Source organism: Olea europaea, unplaced genomic scaffold, assembly GCF_002742605.1.
Source record: "Olea europaea var. sylvestris unplaced genomic scaffold, O_europaea_v1 scaffold2625, whole genome shotgun sequence".
NCBI lineage: Eukaryota > Viridiplantae > Streptophyta > Magnoliopsida > Lamiales > Oleaceae > Olea > Olea europaea.
Genome location: NW_019244587.1, coordinates 51,882 through 72,591, shown reverse-complemented (window position 1 = coordinate 72,591; position 20,710 = coordinate 51,882). Strand labels below are relative to the sequence as shown.

Here is a 20,710-nt window from a genome sequence, read left to right as displayed (position 1 = left end):
TGGAGAGGTAGTGGAGATTTTCAGTAAGATCAAACAAACTGGCTCCATAGATGACTATCAGGAGAAATTCGAAGAGCTAAAATCACAATTGATGTTAGCTCTACCACATGCCCCATAATCTTATTATATTGCTGTGTTTGCTAGTGGATTAAGAGGGAGATTAAGTCTATAGTGAAGATGATGAAACTAAACACCCTAGCTAAGGCATTTGAAGTAGCTAGCTTACTGGAATCAACCATCCAAGCAATCAACAAATACCAAAAACCTAAGAGTTTTACTTCTAACAAGTGGAACCCTTACCCTCCAAAACGACTAGAAGAAATCAAAACCAAAGACCCATGGCCAAAAACTAATAAACCACTAAATAGCTATAAAACTATCACACCTACTGATTTTCAAACCAAAAGAAACCTGGGACTGTGCTACAAATGTGATGAGAAGTACACTGTAGGACATGTGTGTAAGAATAGAGCATTGAATTTCATATTGGTGGATGAGGGTGAAGCAAAAGAGGAAAGGGAATCTGAATCTGATGAAGAGAAAGTTATGCAGATATCTATCAGTGCTTTGGTTGGGAATCCAAGGCATAAAACTATCAAGATTCCTGGAATTTTAAAAGGGAGGAGGATATCCATTTTAGTAGATAGTGGAAGCACTCATAGCTTCATAGATGAAAGGCTGGCTAAGGAGTTGAAACTACACTATTGAGGAGACTAAAACCCTGACAGTGAGGGTGGCTAATGGTGAAAAGCTGGAGAGTAAAGCTTTGGTTCAACACTGATATGGAAAGTGCATAATTGGGAATTCAAGTATAAGATGAGAACCTTGAAGTTAGGAGGCAGTGATATGGTGCTAGGTGTTAACTGAATGAGTCAATTTGGGCCTATCATATTCGATGTCAAACAGGGATATGTTCAATTCAAACATAAGTAGGAAGAAATTACATTAAGAAGTGAAAATGCAGAACCTCAAGTGATAATGATGGAGGTGGAAGAGGTACGAAATTTATTCTCGAGGTAACAACATTATGGAGTTGTTGGGCAGTTGTATTCCATTGCTGAGAGGAAATCCCAAGTCAAATTACCTAAGTTTTTACTCAGTTTCCTGTAGTATTTAAGAAACCAATAGGGCTGCACCTCCCTCAAACGCATGATCACAACATACCTTTGAAAGATGGTGCTCGAACCTTCGAGATAAGGCCATATAGATGCCCCTTCATCCAAAAAATAGAGATTGAGAAACTAGTCAAAGAGATGCTGGATAGTGGCATAATCAAACACAGCAATAACCTCTTTACTTCACCAGTCCTCTTAGTAAAAAAGAAAGATGGATCATGGTGATTTTGTGTGGATTATAGACAGCTAAATAACCTTACTATCAAAGATAAATTTTCAATGCCTCTAATTGATGAACTTTTAGATGAGCTTAATGGATCCAAATTTTATTCTAAGATTGATCTTAGGGTAGGGTACCACCAAATCAGGATTACAGAGGCTGACATTCATAAGACTGCTTTCTAAACCCACCAAGGCCAATGTGAATTTAAAGTAATGCCTTTCGGCCTCACCAATGCACCTGCTACTTTTCAGAGTCTTATGAATGACGTATTTAAGGATCAGCTGAGGGATTATGTATTGGTATTTTTTGATGACTAGTTTATAGTCAAGACCTCTCCTCCCATTGCTACCATCTCAGATCAGTACTAGAAATTTGCAGATGCACCAATTATATGCCAAGAGATCTAAGTGCAGCTTTGGGCAAAGATAGGTGGAGTATTTAGGACATATAATCAATCAGGATAGGGGTAGCAGTAGACCCTATCAAGGTCGAAGCAATGAGGCAATGGCCTAAACCAATGAACATCAAGCAATTAAGGGGGTTTCTAGGCCTCACATGCTACTATAGGAAGTTTATCAGTGGCTATGGAATCAGAGCCAAACCTCTCACTGACTTGCTTAAGAAATACAATTTCCATTGGTCAGATGCAGCAGATTTAGCTTTTGTATCGTTGAAAGAAGTAATGAGCTCCACCCTAGTATTGGCTCTCTCTGATTTCAACCAACCTTTCATAATAGAAACTGATGCATGTCAAAGTGGTATAGAAGTAGTGTTAATGCAGGTAGAAGACCTTTGGCTTATTTAAGTGAGGCGATAGGAGTCAGGAACCTGGGACTATCTATTTATGAGAAGGAGTTATTATCCTTAGTTACTGCAGTATGTAAGTGGAGACAATATTTAGAGGGTCACCACTTTGTGGTAAAGGCTGGCCACAATCCTTCAAGTACTCACTTGAACAAAGGATCACTACTCACTCCAACAGAAGTGGCTCACCAAACTCCATGGCCTCAGCTATGAAATTGTTTATAAAAGAGGGGTGGATAATGTTGTGGCAGATGCACTCTCAAGGATGCACGATGAGAATCCTGAATGCTTAGGTATATCAGTAGTCACCCCTGCCTGGATTGAAGAAGTTATTAGAAGCTATAAGGAGGATAAGGAAGCAAAAGAGAAGATCCATTCACTGTTACTAAATCTAAAATCTGATCTTGACTTCACTTATGAAAATGGATTGTTGAAGCATAAAGGAAAAGTATATATTCAGACTGGAGGAGACATTAGATCTAAGCTAATTCAAAACCTACATGGTTCACTAGAAGGAGGCCATTCGGGCATTCATAATAGCCTTTATAGAGCAAAGCAGCAGTTTTATTGGCCAAGAATGAACCAAGAAATTAGACAGATGGTGCTACAGTGTGAAGTGTGTCAAAGGTGCAAAGGAGAACACGTACTTTACCAAGGTTTACTGCAGCCCTTACCTCAACCTTTGCACTTATGGAGCCACATCAGCATGAACTTCATTGAGAGATTACATAATTTTGGGGGAAGAAATACCATCTTGGTTGTGGTAGATAGATTTACAAAATATGGACATTTATGGCCTTTAGACATCATTTTACAACTTCATTAGTGGAAAAACTCTTCCTAGACAATATTTACAAGTTACATAGGATGCCTCAAAGTATAATCTCAGATAGAGACAAGATCTTTACTAGCAAATTCTGGTAGGAAATCTTTCATTTGTTAGATACTAAGCTTCAGTTCAACTCTGCCTACCACCCTTAAACGAATGACCAAATTGAAAAGGTCAACCAATGCTTGGAGATGTATTTGAGGTGTATGGTTTACCATCACCCTAAACAGTGGGGAAAGTGGTTGGCTTTGGCTGAGTTACGGTAGTACAATACCATATATCATATTGCCATTCGAATGACCCAGTTTGAAGCTTTATATGGTATGAAGCCCCCTCAATTGGCGCTAGGTCCTATCAATAGTCTAATGTAGCTGCGGTAAATGAATTGCTCCAAGAAAGGTATAAAATGGACCGACTACTAAAAGATAATCTATCTTAGGCGAGGGCTCGCATGAAGCACTGCGCTGATCGGAATCGAACAGAACGGTCCTTTGAGAAAGGGGATTGAGTTTTCCTTAAGTTACATCCTTATACCCGGCAGTCAGTAGAACACCGACTTCACCATAAGTTGGGTGCTAAATACTTCGGCCCGTATCAAATTGTCAAGAGGATTGGAGAAGTGGCTTACCAATTAGCCTTGCCTGAGGGATCGAAGATTCACCCAGTATTCCATGTGTCTTTATTGAAGAAACAGTTTGGAGATAACATTATACCGGTATTGCAATTACCAGAAGGAAACTTTGCCTCACAACAGAATTATCACCCTCTTTCTATTTTGCAATCTAGAGTGGTACAACGCAAGAATCAATTAGCAGTATAGCGGCTTATACATTGGTCAAATTCATCACCAGAAAATGCTACCTAGGAAGATGCTGATTGGGTAAAAACCCACTTTCCTATTTGTGGATCTTGGGGACAAGATCAAAATGAGAGAGAGATGATTGTTATGGAGGAAGCACACGAGGGAAGAAGGGCAAAATGAGCAAAGGAAGAAGAGAAAACTCAGCAAAACCAAAACCAGACGGAAAGAGGGAAGAAGGAAATGGAACTGGACTGCCTAATGATTGAACTGAGGAAACGGTGTCGTATTAGTTAAGAAAAACGTGTCGTTTACTTGTAGTTAAAATATAATATTTTGTAAATCCTTTTTGCAATTTTGTTGGCCAAAACACGCTTCCTGACACGCTTTCTGCTGGTGTATATATCTCCATATATTATGGTCGAAAGAGGAGGATTATGGTTCTGTAATTTTTGTTAGTAATGAATTGATTCTCCAATTCATTTTACCTCTCATCTCTTCTCATTTTATCATCATTTTCTCCCACCCCAATTCTGTTTTTCTTCGTTGTTTTAGCTATTATTCAACTGGCTTCCATTGGTAAAAGTTCCAAAGAGTTACGATTAAGGAAGAGCTAAAATTTGGAGTTCAAGCCGTGACAAATAAATAAAACACAATTTTTTGATGAAAAACGACAACACTTAGACTCACAAGTCGCAACCGCAAACAAATAGAGCAATAAAACTGAAGGGCTATAGTAGTGATTGACTGTAGACTACTGATGACCATCGTCGACAACTGAAAAAAGTAGCTTGGCATCGACAATTTGAGGAAAATCGAAAAGGCGGGGGCGAGAAAGAGAGAGAGAGAGAAGTGGAAGATTAGGTTAGGGACTTAGGATTGTGTTATTTCTTTCTCAGTTCTTTGTTTTGTGTTTCATTTAAGGAAAAATTGTAGCAGTGGTCCTTAACCTTTTTATTTTTTTGTAAACTTTACTCTAACCTTCATTTTGTGATAGAAAATGCCCTAACCTTTCAAAAATATGCACATGAAATCCGTCTGAATGAAAACCATCCAAAACATTGTCAGTTGACTTGGAAAATTTCTTGAACTATATGCTACCGCGATAGTTTTATTGGATATTGATACCTTTTTGGACGATATTTTTGGACGGCGTTTTGGATGGATTTATTAGATGTCGTTTCCTTCATTTTTTCTTGGTTAACTGGCAATGTTTTGGACGGATTCCATCCAGACAGACCTCAGATGCATATTTATGAAAGGTTATGAACATCTGTTGACACAAAATAAAGATTAGAGTAAAGTCTGCAAAAAACGGAAAAGGTTAGAGACCGCTGTTGTAATTTTTTCTTCATTTAATTTGAGCCCATTTTCTTTACTTTTTTTTTTAATTAGGTAGGTCGGGTTATATAGGTTAAATCGATTTTGAAGGGCAAAACCATGAACTGACCCAACTCAACCCTTCTACTTATCCCCAAAACCATACCCACTTATAAAATTACAAAAAACTAATCCAAATCAGTCAGTTCGAGTCGATTTGGGAGGTTTCTATGCGTTGGTATGGGGTTTACCCTACCCCTACATCTAAGTATAGGGGTTTCTTAGAATTAACAAAATTAGATAGAAACTCGCTCATATCCATAGTTTATCAAGTCCTAAAGTAGAAAACACTTATCATAGGCCTTGGTCTATTCTAAGCACTATGAGATGCATAAGACGTTACCTCTCATTTGATCAAGACATTTTTTCTTGCATATATCATGAGGAGAATCACATTGCTAACTTAGTTTCCACTCGGGATAGGATCAACACTCCTACCAAAAGTATGATCCCCTAGACCTTTCCCAGATGACTACGCGCTCTAGTATAAATCAATAGACATGGTATCTCTAGTTAGAGGTCGTTAGAGTCTAGTTTTGCTTTACCTTTGATGGAATGTAGTACTTTCTCAAATACTACTTTCTTTACATTTGTTTCTTTTTGTAGGTTAGTTTTGTGCCTCCACCCTAGTATTCTTGTGGGTTCCGTTTATTTTATAGTAGGGACATCCTAACACCATCATCCTTCTCCGGGGAGCCTAAAACTCATTAAGGATGTGCTGATAATTTGATTAAATTAAAAAACACTAAGTCATCGAGAATTATCACGTATGCAGAAGTTAGTTTTAGATTCATGTCACAAATGAAATGATGTAATTGCTGCTATATTTATGTCGTCCAATTGCTTGTAATTGAAGTTTACCTAATTACAATTAAGGTGAAAGTTTGGGGAGTGTCAGTAATATTTATCCTCCAATTATTTATTATTATTATTTTTAAGGTACCTCCATTTTTTGCATTGATTTATACATATGGATGAAAGTAATTAATTAGAGAGAGTGTAGAAATTATTCCTTCGAATATCAATGAGGCTATTTGAATTGAATAATACTATTTGAATTCGCTTACTATCGTAGTTGTCCTATACAACATACATGTGACTGTTAGTGATTTGTTACATAAGATAACAAAAAATTATCACATTAATGTATCAAATCAATAACCGTCACATGTATGCCATATAAGATGACTACGATAGTGAACGACTGCAAATAGCATTACTTATTTAAATTACTTTAGCTTGATTAAGATAATTAATTTACATAAATCATGTTCATCAATTATCTAAGGTTCAGCTCATAAGACAAAATGCCAGGGATTAAAGTGAATACATTAAATGTGACCCTAAAACTCAAATAATAGGAAAGGTCTAAGATCTTGTTTAGGTAACAAAAAAATAATAATAATAAAGAAGGCTGAAAAAACAGTTTTATATAAGTTAATTATATATTTTCGTGTTACACATTATTAATGAAATGTTTCTATAGCCTACTCGACACAATAATAAACGTACATCTCACTTATCTTTCTATTTGTCAAATTGTGTACATTCCTAGCATGCCCCAATCTTCAAAGTTAATTGTAGAGTTGATTTCCACCACCGCCAAGTACAAAATCGGGCTCAGTTTACCAATTTATCGACACCACAAAGGTTGAGACAACTCCAAGAACCACCACTGCCGCCGCCCCCACTCCGGTTGCTATAAGTTGGAAGTGAAAGCCCAATGATGTGCCCATAAAAGGGATTAACCACAAAGGTCACAGTGAAGTATATCAAGAAGCCGAGAGGTGAAGTCTCACAAAGAGAAGGGAAAATAGGCACACCATAGGAGGCCGAGAGGAAGGAGGGATTATATGCCAAGTAAATGTCCAAAATAGGTAAGTTAGGTTAGGGTTAAATTGTGGACCAAAAACAAGGCTCGACTTAATTAAAGTGGGCTTCAAAATAATAATATAGCCTTCCAAGGAAATGGGGTGAACCGTGAGCAACACTATTTAAAATAGGTTGTTTCGAACGTTCCATAAAAATGTGGATTGTGTTGTCTCGATAATTGTTTTGATGTACTAGTCAATCATATGGTCAAGGCTGATTGATAATCTAAAATCGAGGTTACATCATCGCCCAGGGAGGTCGTTTGACAACAAATTGCCTAACAACCTCCACCTTGGTGTCAAAAGACCTGCAAAAAAAAAAAATTGTCTTCCATTAGTGACACCTTTAATAGGAAAAACAATAAAATTGGAAATCATTTACCTGTACCAATGTTTAGAAGTTCCTTGCAACTTCTAAACTTTGCCAGTGGTAGTACCTTCATCCCCATATCAGATGGGTTGTAGTGGGTATGGACTTTCTCAAGTCTTACCACCTCTTGAGCTACTATATCTCTAATGAAGTGGAGTCTAACATCAATGTGTTTAGTGGGCTCGTGAAAAATAGGATTCTTGCATAAATATATAGATGATTGACTATCAGAATACACTATCACATAATCATTCAGGACACACAGTTCATGAAGTAGACCTTTATGCCATAGAGCTTCTTTAATAGCTTCAGTGGTAGCAATATATTCTAACTCTGTAGTGGATAGTGCAACAATATGTTGTAATGTGATTTCCAACTTACACATGAATTAGATAAGGTAAACACGTAAGATGAAGTAGATTTCCTACCATCCCTATCTCCCGCATAATCAGCATCTACAAAACTCTTTAATTTTATGCCTTCTTTATTAGCACTAAACTTTAAGCCTACGTTACTAGTACCCTTCAAGTACTTTAACAGCCACTTTAGCACTTCCCAATGTTCAGGGCCCGGATTAGCCATATACCTACTGAGAGTACTAACAGCAAAACCTAAATCAGGTCTAGTACAAACCATCAAGTACATTATGGAACCAATCACATTAGAGTAAGGTACTCTGCTCATGTATTCAACTTCACACTCATTGCAAGGAGATTGTTCCTTCGATAAAACAAAATAATTAGCAAGAGGTAACGTGACAGGTTTGCAGTCACTCATATTGAATTTCTTTAGTACTTTGGATATGTATGGAGACTGATGCAAAAACAAAACAGAATTTGACCTATCTCTTTCGATTTCAATACCCAAGATTCTCTTAGCCTTACCTAGGTCTTTCATGTCAAATTCACCACTTAGTTTTGCTTTTATGTTATTTATCCACTTAGAGGATGATCCAATCAAAAGCATGCCATCCACATAGAGCAACAAAAACAGATAATTATCACCAGTCTCATTGTGTTGAAAATACAGGCAGTGATCAAATTTACTTCTTTGGAACCCTATAGTGAGTAGAAAAGAATCAAACCTCTTGTACCACTGTCTAGGAGATTGTTTTAACACATACAAGGATCTTCTCAGAAAACACACATAATCAGGTTTTGACTTATCCTTAAAACCTTTAGGTTGATTTATGAAAATTAGTTCATCCAGCTCACCATGTAAGAAAGCAGTTTTTACGTCAAGTTGTTCAAGTTCCCAGTCAAAATGTGCAACTAATGCGAGCATGACCCTAATAGTGGTGAACTTAACAACTGGTGAGAAAATTTCATTATAATCAACGCCTTCCTTCTGTGTGTAGCCTTTAGCCACTAACCTAGCTTTAAACATTAGGGGTTCCAAGCTGCTAGTTCCTTCCTTAACCTTAGAAACCCATTTGCAATCAACAATTGATTTATTTTTAGGCCTAGGTACTAGGTATTATTCTTTTCTAAAGAGCTCATCTCTTCTTTCATTGCCTTAAGTCATTCATCAAATTGATCACTGCCTATGACTTCTTCAAAGGTCTTTGGCTCTTTATTAGCTAGTTCTTCATAACTAGCCTGGGCAAAAGCTAATTCAGATTCAAAACCAAACCTTCTTGGTTCTCTTATCTGTCTCCTCTCTCTATCCCTACCTTAGTTATAGTTAACTAAAGGATTTTCTTCCTCATAGTGTTCTTCTGTTACTATTTCATTACTATTCTCCACTTCAGGTTCCTGAGTTTGAGTCTCCATCTCATTTGAAACAGTAGGGGCAGGTGGACTGAGTTTTCCTAACTCCAACTTAAACTGGTTTCTCTCTTCACCCGATTCTACTTCACTCTCAGGTTCAGTTTTCCCTTTAATACATGGCATCTCATTTTCATTAAACGTGACATCCCTACTTATGATGATTTTAACCCCTTTTTGACTTCTATCCCATAACCTATAACCCTTAACACCCTCTGGGTATCCTAGGAAAACACACTTCCTAACTCTAGGTTCCAGCTTATCCTCACTTTGATGAGAAAAAGATGTACAACCAAAAGTTCTAAGTATCGAGTAATCACTCAATTTACCCGACCATCTTTCATGCGGAGTGTCACCATTCAATGCAGCAGAAGGAATCAGATTAATCAAATAGCAAGCGGTCATAACAGCCTCACCCCAAAATGACTTGGGAACACCCGAACTAATCATCATGCAACGTACTTTATCAAGTATGGTTCTATTCATCCTTTTTGCTACCCCATTTTGCTGAGGGGTGTAGGGAATGGTCTTATGTCAGTTATGCCGCTTTCTTTACACATACTATCAAATTCTTTATTGCAGAATTTTAGGCCGTTATCTGTCCTTAAAAATTTGATTTTCTTACCAGTTTGGTTTTCCACTTGTCTCTTCCAGTTATTAAAACTATTGAAGGTCTCAGATTTATCCTTCAAAAGATAGACCCACACTTTCCTAGTATAGTCATCAATAATAGACAGGAAATACCTATTACCACCCGATGTGGGGTTACTAGCAAGACCCCAAAGATCAGAGTGCACATATTCGAGCATGCCTTTAGCTCTATTAACACTTGTGGAGAAAGAAGTTTTGTGATACTTACCAAGCACACAATGATCACAAAATGGCAAATCTGATACACGGTCATTACCAAAAGCACCCTTTTCATTAAGTAGCTTAATTCCCTTGACCCCTACGTGAGCAAGTCTATTATGCCATGTGTGTGTGTGATCAATCTTGGCAGAGGAGATAGAGGAATTCACATCTCTAATCACTTCCCCAGTAGTAATGTATATATCATTTTTCTTAATTCCCTTAATGGAAACTAAAGCACCCTTGATCATTTTTAGCATACCATTTCCAATTTTACCAGTAAAGTCATCCTTCTTAAGTCTCCCTACTGAAATCAAATTCCTAGACAATTTAGGAATATATCTAACATCCTTTAACGTATACACAAAACCTGTGTCAAATTTTATGTTTATGTCACCAATTCCAGCAATAGTATAGGCAAAGTTATCACACAGTACAACGTGCCCAACTTTAGATTCATGCAACTTATAAAACCAGTTTTTTTCAGACGTCACATGAAAAGATGCACCAGAATCAAGTATCCATTCATGGATGCGGGAATTAGCATTTAGGTTTAATTTAGCAGTGTATGCAACTGGACTTGTAATCATATAGACCTCACCACCATTTATATCGGAAGTAGATGTTAACACATATACCTCATCTCTCTCCTTAGCCTTTAGCTTACCCTTCTCCTTATAACAATCTTTTATAAAATGCCGTGTGTTTCCACAACCATAGCATTTTCTCGCCTTAGTCCTAGATTTTGATCTAGACCTACCTTTGCTCTTCTTTTTCCATCCATTACCACTTGACTCGCCACTAATTTGATATCCCTCATGACTATTTTGCTTAAATTGAGTTCTACCCCGCATCATATGTACCTCACCATTCCTCTTATCATGTTTTTCAGCCCTAATTTCCATTTCTTTACTTCTAAGGGAATCTATGACAATTTCAGGAGTTAACGTGTCTCTACCTTACTTAATGGCATTCTTAACTTCCTTATAGGAATCAGGGATTGCATTGAGCAAAATTATAGCCTTATAAGTCTCAGACACAATCTCATCACAATTAACTATGTATTGCACCAATTTGTTAAACACGTCTAGATTGTCATCAAGATCCTTTGAGGAATCCATTTTGAAATTGAAAAAATGTTCAAGCAGGTAAAGTTTATTCGGTATAGCTTTAAGCAAATACAAGTCTTCTAATTTCTTCCAAAGTTCTTTAGTGGTTTTTAATTTACCCACCTTTCTTAAAACAACGTCAGACAAGTGTAAAATAATTGAGATATAAGCAAGCTCATTGGCTTCTTCTCTTTGTTCTTGTGAAAAATCAGTTGAAAAATTGCCTTCAATTGCTTTTGAAACCTTTTATTGGACTAAAATACCCTTCATTTTTTGTTGCCAAATAACAAAGTTACCCTTTCCATTAAAAATTCTCAAATCAAAACTGTGAGTTGTCATCTTCACACAATAGTCAAAAAATGCACAAACCACACAAAGTAGTCCTAGGGTCACAGACAATATACATCGTTCTAGATTCCCAGGGTTTCGTAAGACTCGCGGTTTTAGATCAAGGAAATGTTCGAACGGGTAAAGTCACGGTATTTCTAATGGAATAAGTAAGCAGTGGAAATAACAATGTAGCAAAAAATACGTCTAGTAGATAACTAGTCCCACAATAATTAGATCACTAAGAATTACAAAATTGATTTCCACTAAAAAACAAATACTCAATAAAAAAAGATCAATCAAGTGCACGTAACCCTAATTCTAGTACAAGCAATGGTTACCAAGCAATGACAACCCCCAACCTATTGTCACCCCACATGGTGACGCGCTAATGCTGAAAAACTAATGGGTTAAGCCAATTTACCAGAGCGGACGTGTCTGAGTCCGTATAATCGAGAGAGATGCGAATCTACTGCTTTAGGACCACAATCTTGGCCTAAAGTAATTCAGTAGATATATGCAGTTTCAAACGTCAATCCACCGGGGGCAAAATTGTCCAACTTTTTCTGTGTAACCTGAAACAGAAAATAAACAGTATCAGTGCGTTCAGGAGATTAAAGTGAGCAAACTGCCCGAAGGAAGTTCGTCCGGAATCGCCGCCACGCGCCACACACGAAGGGGCGCCTCAGCCTGCTGGTTCCGAATATGAGATCGGTTTCGCTGGGAAGTGACTGGATTGACCGGAAAAGAGGATTGCAGTCACGGTTTTACACCAAACTTAGGACTCCACCGTCGATTTTTGCTGATTTTCAGGTCGGGGAAAGTTACTCTCGCTCTGATACCAGATGTAGGGTTGATTTCCACCACCGCCAAGTACAAAATCGGGCTCAGTTTACCAATTTATCGACACCACAAAGGTTGAGACAACTCCAAGGACCACTACTGCCGCCGCCCCCACTCCGGTTGCTATAAGTTGGAAGTGAAAGCCCAATGATGTGCCCACAAAAGGGATTAACCACAAAGGTTACAGTGAAGTATATCAAGAAGCCGAAAGGTGAAGTCTCACAAAGAGAAGGGAAAATAGGCACACCATAGGAGGCCGAGAGGAAGGAGGGATTATATGCCAAGTAAATGTCCAAAATAGGTAAGTTAGGTTAGGGTTAAATTGTAGAACAAAAACAAGGCTCGACTTAATTAAAGTGGGCTTCAAAATAATAATATAGCCTTCCAAGGAAATGGGGCGAACCGTGAGCAACACTATTTAAAATAGGTTGCTTCGAACAATCCATAAAAATGTGGATTGTGTTGTCTCGATAATTGTGTCGATGTACTAGTCAATCATATGGCCAAGGCCGATTGATAATCTAAAACCGAGGTTACATCATCGCCCGGAGAGGTCGTTTGACAACAAATTGCCTAACATTAATGTTTAACTATGTTCTACTATTAAGATTCATGTAGAGAATATTAAGGAATAAAATTTCAAATCGAATGAAGATTAAAATATAGATTAATTCATAAGGATTTGGATTACTCTTCTTAATACGGTTGATTTTTTAAGATGAAACTCCAAATCTTAACATGGTATCAGATCCATTAAACTCAAACAAACAATTAGATCCCATTTAAGACTCAAAATGAGCATAGAAATTTCAAGATTTGCTTGCTCAAACAAGTTATCATATTGTGGGGACATGTTAAATAATAAAATTTCACATCGAATAAAGATGAAAAACATAGACCAATTTATAAAGGCTTGAACTACTTTCTTAATAAGGTTGACTTTTTAAAATGGAACCCCAAATCTAAATACGTAATACCAATTTTTGCAAGATAACAAGAACAAAACATTATTGATCACATAATTTACAACATAAGTTCTAATGCTTCTCCAGCAAACCCTATATTTATGAAATAACAAAAATGAACTCCTACAGATCCTTGCATAATATCTTTTCTCAATGCATATTATACCCTAATGCATAATCCTGATGCATTTCTTCAGATCGATCAAGTCTAGAAGCTGGAATCCCAAGACTTGGACGATGCTGAAGTTGCATCAACAAAATCATTGGACCACCATCCGAGGCTGTCCATTGATCCATTCATCTCCTTGAAACAATCAAATTCAGCTAAATTTTGACTCTGCGTAGGCTGAAAATCAGCAACTTCATTGTTGAGCAAATCATCAAGTTCAGCTTGTGTAAATCCTGAGAGAGGTTCAATGCCCGTGTAATTAGATTGTCCCACAAAATTTGATCCTTGAATATTGGTCTCATTTTCGGAATTTTGATGCTCATCCGCCTTCAAATTGCTTATGGTACTCCATTCTACAGCAGCCTGCAGAGGACCGATGGGAGTTCTTTGAATGAGATTATTTTGATTATTCTCATTCAAAAACTGCTGGCTTTGGACCATTTTGTCTTGTAAGGGATTCAATTTGGGCCAAAATACAGGATTATTGTAGAAAGAGAAAGGGTTTTGAAGCTGTATGTGGAGCTGAAGTCTTTCCAGAGCAGAACTGCTGAGGTTCTTCAAATAATTGTTTTCCTCTCCACCATTTGGATCGTTTGGATCCTGACCTGAAACTGCAGATAGTTGGTTCACGCGAGAATTTTTGCGCCTTCCGAGCAACTTTTTCTTCAATCTAGTGTTCCAGTAATTTTTAATATCATTATCTGTTCTTCCGGGCAGCTGGGCTGCTATTACAGACCACCTAAGAGGAAAGAATTTTGAAAAATAAGAAGCCCTTGGATCAAGAATTCAATTTTCTTCAAAAATATACACTAAAAGAAACTTTGACTCCTGATATTAAGCATGTGAAAAGAAAGGTAAAGATAAGTAAAACCCTCATGAGAAAATAAGTAATTAATCCTTAATTAGGGCGAACAAGTGATGCCTCAAACAAAAGCATCATAGACAACGGCTAAAGGACAACTAGCTTTTGCTGAAACTCATGGCAAACATTTATGCATATTGTGTTTGCCTGTTCATATGGAGGGAGGGAGGGAGAGGGAGGGAGAGGGAGGGAGAGAAACCTGCTACCAATACTGATATAGAGGCTGCATATGATGTTGTCTTCTTCTTCACTGAATCCTCCATGCTTGATATTAGGTCGCAGGTAATTTAGCCATCTAAGTCTGCAACTCTTTCCACATCTTTTAAGCCCTTTTATAATCATTTCCAACAAAATAATCAGAACATGGAACATAACACACATACAAAGAGATCTAGAGAGGGGAGGAGGGGGTGAATAATTGAGTACCAATTTTCTGAGGAAGAGCAATCCAATTGCCACCAGTTCCATACTCTTCAATATATGCCTTGAGTTTTGCATCTTCTTCAGGAGACCATGGTCCCTTCTTTACATTGGCTTTGTCACAGCATGGGGCTTTTCCCATCCTTACCCTCTATTTTGGTACTTTCTTTCTCAAATTTCTTCTCCAGTGTTCCAACTAAATGATACAGATAGAATTAACTTTCTATGATATCTGATGAGGAAAATGTCAGAAGGGAAGACCTTTCTTTATAGGTAGAAAAATGATGATAAAATAATTGGATGAACCAAAAGTCTTACCATCTCTTCTAGGGTTTGTCCTCTCTCTCTCTCTCTCTCTCACACACACAAATTTGGATTAGTTCAGTCATAATATAACATGACAAAGTACTGCACAAATTTCTCTCAAATTCATATATTAAATTCACTATCTTTTTGGGTTTACAATAATTTATTGTGTGGAGATTGTAAGGTAATGCTAGAGCAAAAATTAAGAAAGTAGAAGCCTCCATCCTCTGGTAAATTTCCTCGAAATGATTGATATTTGGGGGAATTAAGTTCTTACTAATTTACAACAAATTCAAATTCTTTATTATAATATTATCCTACTAATAATTCAGCATTAAATTTCCTAGGTTTAGATGATGGACCATTCATATTGTAAAAGTTCAGAGATGATCAAATGTACCCAAGTTTTCCAGGAAAAATAAAATTGCATTAGGTAGTAAAGCGGTTGTCTAATCTATATATATATACTGCTTTGAAAAGTTCGATGTAAAACTATCTTAAGAACAAGGTTTGACTTGTCACAATGAATGAAAACTTATTGTATACAATCTATAGATAGTAGCCTCAAGGCCCTCAATGATTAATTCTACTTAGCTTGATCAAAGTACATTCGATTATACAGAAAGAGAAAGTGAACTCTCTAAATAGCTAGTAGCCTCAAGGCCCTCAATGATTTAATTCTACTTAGCTCGATCAAAGTACATTCGATTAAATAGAAAGAGAAAGTGAACTCTCTAACATATAGATCATTACCATGAACACAAATTTTCGGAAGGTGCTATATTAAATATTAAAGATGACATTAATTAGGGCAAAATTCATGGCAGATTTAAGGTAAACTAATAGATTTTGCATGTAATCCAAAAATTTGTGTCGTTCAAGTTCTATATTATGTTGTTCCATGTAAGAATTATATAGATTCGATTTTCTTAATCCAGTGGTCATATATTCAGAAACGAAGTGATTAAGGACACAAATCAATCAAGCAGATTCCCTCAAATGTAGGGCAGCGACAACAATATACACTTACTGTTACTGATATAGAATTAAAAATAAGATTTCTATTTAAGAGGGCAAAGAATTAATTAATGTCTAAATACAACATCTATAGGTTCTGAAAATATCAATGGGGATGAAAGTAACATTTTCCACCATGACAAAAGGATATACAGTGACACCATTTTACATTAAGGAGTCATATAATAAAAAAATACAAATATTCGAATTTTATGATAACATGACTGCTACTTTACACCTGCATTGCATTAATTAAAATTATAATACAAGTAAAATCCATTTTATGGATTAGGATTTATAAATTGGAGGCTTTCAGATTCTCTTAGACATGCATACAAGAAAATTGCTTACAGTTTTTGTTATATTCCATATAGAATATAAGTTATTATCTATCATAGCACCAGCAATACCGGAGAATTTTAAAAAATTCTATTTGAAGACAAGCCATTGATGTCACCTTGAATCAAGAAACTTCGTTGCCATGGCTCAAACGCGGTAATTAGGTTACATTAAATAACAAAAGTGTATCATAAGAAGGCAAAAATCTTGAAAATTTCCTATTACTCAGCTTCGTCATTTAGAAAATGTCAACATACTGCTTTCTCATCTTATAGATTTAAAACAAGAAAAGCAGCACCAAGTTTTACTTACGAAACAATTACTTACTATTTTTTTAAATAACCATGGTTGTTCAGACCAGCTTACGAGTACCTCGACTAATTTCACGAGACTCTGAAATTTATAGTCGGGTACGCACCTGAGTAGCTCTGAGAGGATTCGAACTGGTGGCTATTGAGGAGCAAACTCAATGCCTGATTACTGAACTATTCTTTAGGGTTAACAATTACTTAGTATTTTACAATCTTATTTATTTCTTAATAATATACCTTGTGTGCAATTTGAAATAATGGTCTTTGTTTGAAACCACGTAGAACTATATCATTAGGGGAAAAAAAAAAGATTAATTATTAGATATCAAAATTTTTATCCATTCGTATTTACATCAAAAATATCTTGTGTCTTTTCAATCTTATCACAGACGTAAGTCAAGAATTACGTATTTTTTTCCTGTAAATTTCTCACCAACTTGTTTTGAGTCGCTGATTACGGCATAATTAACAAGTCTTGATGGCATTATTTGTGCTATTTAATTAGGACACCCTAAAAGTTAACAAGTTGGCTTGAATTCTATATGAATATAAGGAAAACTCCATAAAAAGTGAAGGAAAAAACAATTAAAAATGGCTTAAAATATATATACTTTTAGAGAGGAGCCTCCATTGATTGACCTCAGTTCCAGAGGATAATATTTTTCTATGCATTTTTCTTTAAATAAATGGGGAAACGATTGTCCGACCCGCAATTTGATAGAAATAACAAGGAGAAAACTATCATAATTCAAAAGATGTTATATTTTTTTAATAAATAATGAAATTGAGTCAGATCTTTAGGAAGAAGAAAAATGTTTCTGCTTGTCTTTCTCTCCAGGTTAGAATCTCTCTCTCTCTCTCACAGTTAACACTGCATTCCATGCATCATCAAATAAAACCTAATTTATGACCTATATTTTTTCAGAAGAGCTGGTGAAATAATTGTTGGTAAAAGGATAAGCACGGGTCACCATTGCCTTAATACAAAATTAGAATGAAATTTAGGACAGTCAGGTTTAAGTTGTTAAAACTGAGCTCGCTTACAAACAAGTCGAGGTTTTTACTTAAACTACGGTCTATCTGTCATTTGGTTTTATTCTTTAAATGATAAGACTTGAACACAAGACTTTTATCTGTCTTGATAATTTATTTTTTCTTTATATTTTTAAAAATTTTAACCCAATGAGTGTGTCTTAAATACCCTCAATTGTCCCGTGAATGATCCAGCTATATGCAAGGTTTAGATTGCTTCAATTTACTTTGTTGACTTCAAAATTCTGATCGACTTTGTTGTCAATAGATTCACTTTTCTATCAACATATATATTACCTACACAATTGGACTCCATTAGCATACAAAGATCACCGTTCCAAGAAAATGGTTGATGGTCTTGAGCACTCGGACGGTGAAGTTAACGGGCTGAAAAATAAGAATAAAAACTATGGGGTTTGCACCTGCAAAAAAGACAAACATACAGAATTTTGGCTATAATTATATATGCAGGGGCGGATCTAAGGTTGGGCTGGGCTGTGTTATAGCACATCCCTCTAGACCAAATGCTAATTAAAAAATAATAATAAAAATTATATGTGAACCTTTTTTTTTTTTGTTCAAGGCAAGAAGCTTCCCCTACTGGCTCTTGCCCGCGAACTTATTTGAGTTCCATCATCTCCATTTGAACTCGTCTGAGGTTCGCCAACGGGTGAAGCTGATCAAGGTGAATTTTGTACAATAACCATGCGAGTTGCAGAGCGATATCATCACAAATGTGAATCTGGTAGAACCTATCCCCTCGTTGCCATCGGACAAAGTGTATGATAAGCAAGCAAGGCTTCCTTGATTACATTAGCCTATGTGGTCTCCACGTCTCGATATGGGTTGCTGATGTTTAATGTACGTTCTGATTCAACTTGTTCTTTGAACGAATAACAAATTTTTAATGATACAAAATCAAGTCAGGATCGAAAAAATTACAAAATTGAAAAGTACTTTATATATATATTTTGAGACTGTCTAAAATCTTAAGATGTTAGAGAGGACTCGAACACATTTATTAATATACTGTATTTAACATGCTTTTTCCCGTAGAGGCCAAAATGTAACATGTACATCACTTTACCTAGTTGTATTGATATTACAAATGAAAAATTATAGAATATTTTGAAAAGCTTCCGTGCAACCAATCAGCACGAAACACATAAACTACCGGACGAAATAGGGCAAGAAGACCTAAGAGCCAGAGTTTGACAAAGTTACACACACAATTATGAAACCATTAAATTTACAAAATGAATTATTCTTTGAAAAAGACCTTAATGACTTTTGTTTTCCATGAATATATTAACCAACCTGTGATTATCTCGAATGCACTTTTTGTAAAATAGGTCACAAAGTGACATATTAGCTGAGTTGAAATGGAGTCCTAATCCCTCAAATCACAAGTTATCCCAACTAACTGTCAACCCCTTTGTCTCAACAAACCCATCTCTTTATTGACATCCAAGATTTTGACTTGGCCCTTATCGTTAAGATTTGGAACATTCATTTGCCTCTCTCTCTCTCTCTCTCCCCCAACAATTTTATGCCCATTTAAGTGCATTGGATTCTACTTATAATATAAATTTGGATAAAGATTCCAACATTTTTTCTTTGCTCTCTATATTACCTTTTGAATAGATTTCGTATACATTACTGTAATATACAGGATGATGCGTAAGTTTTACTTGTTTTTCTTAATTGAGTTCTATCCAATACAGCAGAATAAACATCCTATATTAAGTCTTCCTTTCGAGTGAGAAATAATTGTTCGATAGATTACTGAGATATATACCGGACTGGTCCTGCCAATTCGACTGAAAATGGATTGACTAAAGTTTTATTTTCGACATCAACTGTAACAAAGAAAATGTAATCCTAACCCACTTACCAGTACTCTATCTCTTGGCACTTTGTAATGAATACTGCTATCTAGCAAATAATGATACTTAGCACTTGTCTATGCAGCGTACTTCTCCAATAAATAAAATTACAACACAACTTTATTGCAATGTGACAGCATGAGCAAAGTCAAAGGTACGTGAGAAATTGAGCTTTAATTATAAGTGCAGCTGCCGTGTATTAGGTACATACATAGAGAACATTTGGATGTTGATGGTGTCATGAAATTGACTTCAAGATTTGTTAATCTAAGTTGGTGACTGAAGTCAAATAAAGTTGGAAAATATAATCAGAAATACTTAATCTCATTGCCTTGAAAAGTTAATGCAGATTAGAGTCCCATTTACACATACTAGTGGGCATAGGAAGTACATCAGAATAAATATGACTATTACATATCCAAGAAGGTTCCTCAAGGTACTCAATCAATTATCAGAATACAAGTAGACTGTCAAGAAAATATTGTTAGTTTGACATACAGCAAGTGCGTGATTCGTTAAAAACAGTAAAATGAATTTTTAGTCCAATTATTTTTTCAAATTCAAAAAGAGGAAACTTTAACCGAAACAATGGAAATTGTGATTTTTCTATAGCTGAATGGTAATTAAATAATTCAATTATGAATGCAAGACCTCAATTAGCTAAATTCAATGCAAAGATGTGATTAATACAAATTTGATTAATATATAAAGACAAAAAGTGCATTAGGATCCCGGATCTCCTTGTATAAATCCCATTTAACCCCGACCTTACAATTTGAAGACACAATTCAATTATAAAGATCAATATTCCTAAATTATTTAACAATCACTCTCGAATAGAATCAAACATATTTTCACATGTGACCTAACAATATTTTTATGTCAGACACGAATATACATTAATGTATTAAAGATTTATGAATACTTAAAAATCACGTAAAGTATAGTGATATATTTTTATCCCCTATTAGACTTTACGACAATTAACATTATATCTAACTTATTTTCATCCTTTCAATGTAAAACAAGCCACAATATTTATACAATCATTGTACACATAATAGGAAAAAAGAACATAATTATATGAATCCCATTCAAGAACTGAAAACATGTTTGAA

At 35.9% G+C, this 20,710-nt stretch overlaps 1 protein-coding gene across 1 annotated transcript; it reads right to left on the bottom strand.

Annotated features, from left to right (window-relative positions):
* Positions 1 to 13,248: 13,248 nt before the first annotated feature.
* Positions 13,249 to 15,008, bottom strand: LOC111383199 (transcription factor MYB36-like). Its single transcript, XM_023007279.1, has 3 exons — positions 14,708 to 15,008; positions 14,481 to 14,610; positions 13,249 to 14,158 (listed from the first exon to the last, which is right to left on the bottom strand). The coding sequence occupies exons 1-3, from the start codon at positions 14,841 to 14,843 to the stop codon at positions 13,459 to 13,461; spliced, it is 966 nt and encodes a 321-aa protein (XP_022863047.1). The 5' UTR covers positions 14,844 to 15,008; the 3' UTR covers positions 13,249 to 13,458.
* Between the last annotated feature and the right edge of the window lie 5,702 nt (positions 15,009 to 20,710).

Coding starts and splice junctions, on each gene's coding strand:
- LOC111383199 (XM_023007279.1), bottom strand. CDS start 14,843: ATGGGAAAAGCCCCATGCTGTGACAAAGCCAATGTAAAGAAGGGACCA. Junction 14,611..14,707: donor TGCTCTTCCTCAGAAAATTG/GTACTCAATTAT, acceptor TGATTATAAAAG/GGCTTAAAAGATGTGGAAAG. Junction 14,159..14,480: donor TATATCAGTATTGGTAGCAG/GTTTCTCTCCCT, acceptor CTTTCCTCTTAG/GTGGTCTGTAATAGCAGCCC.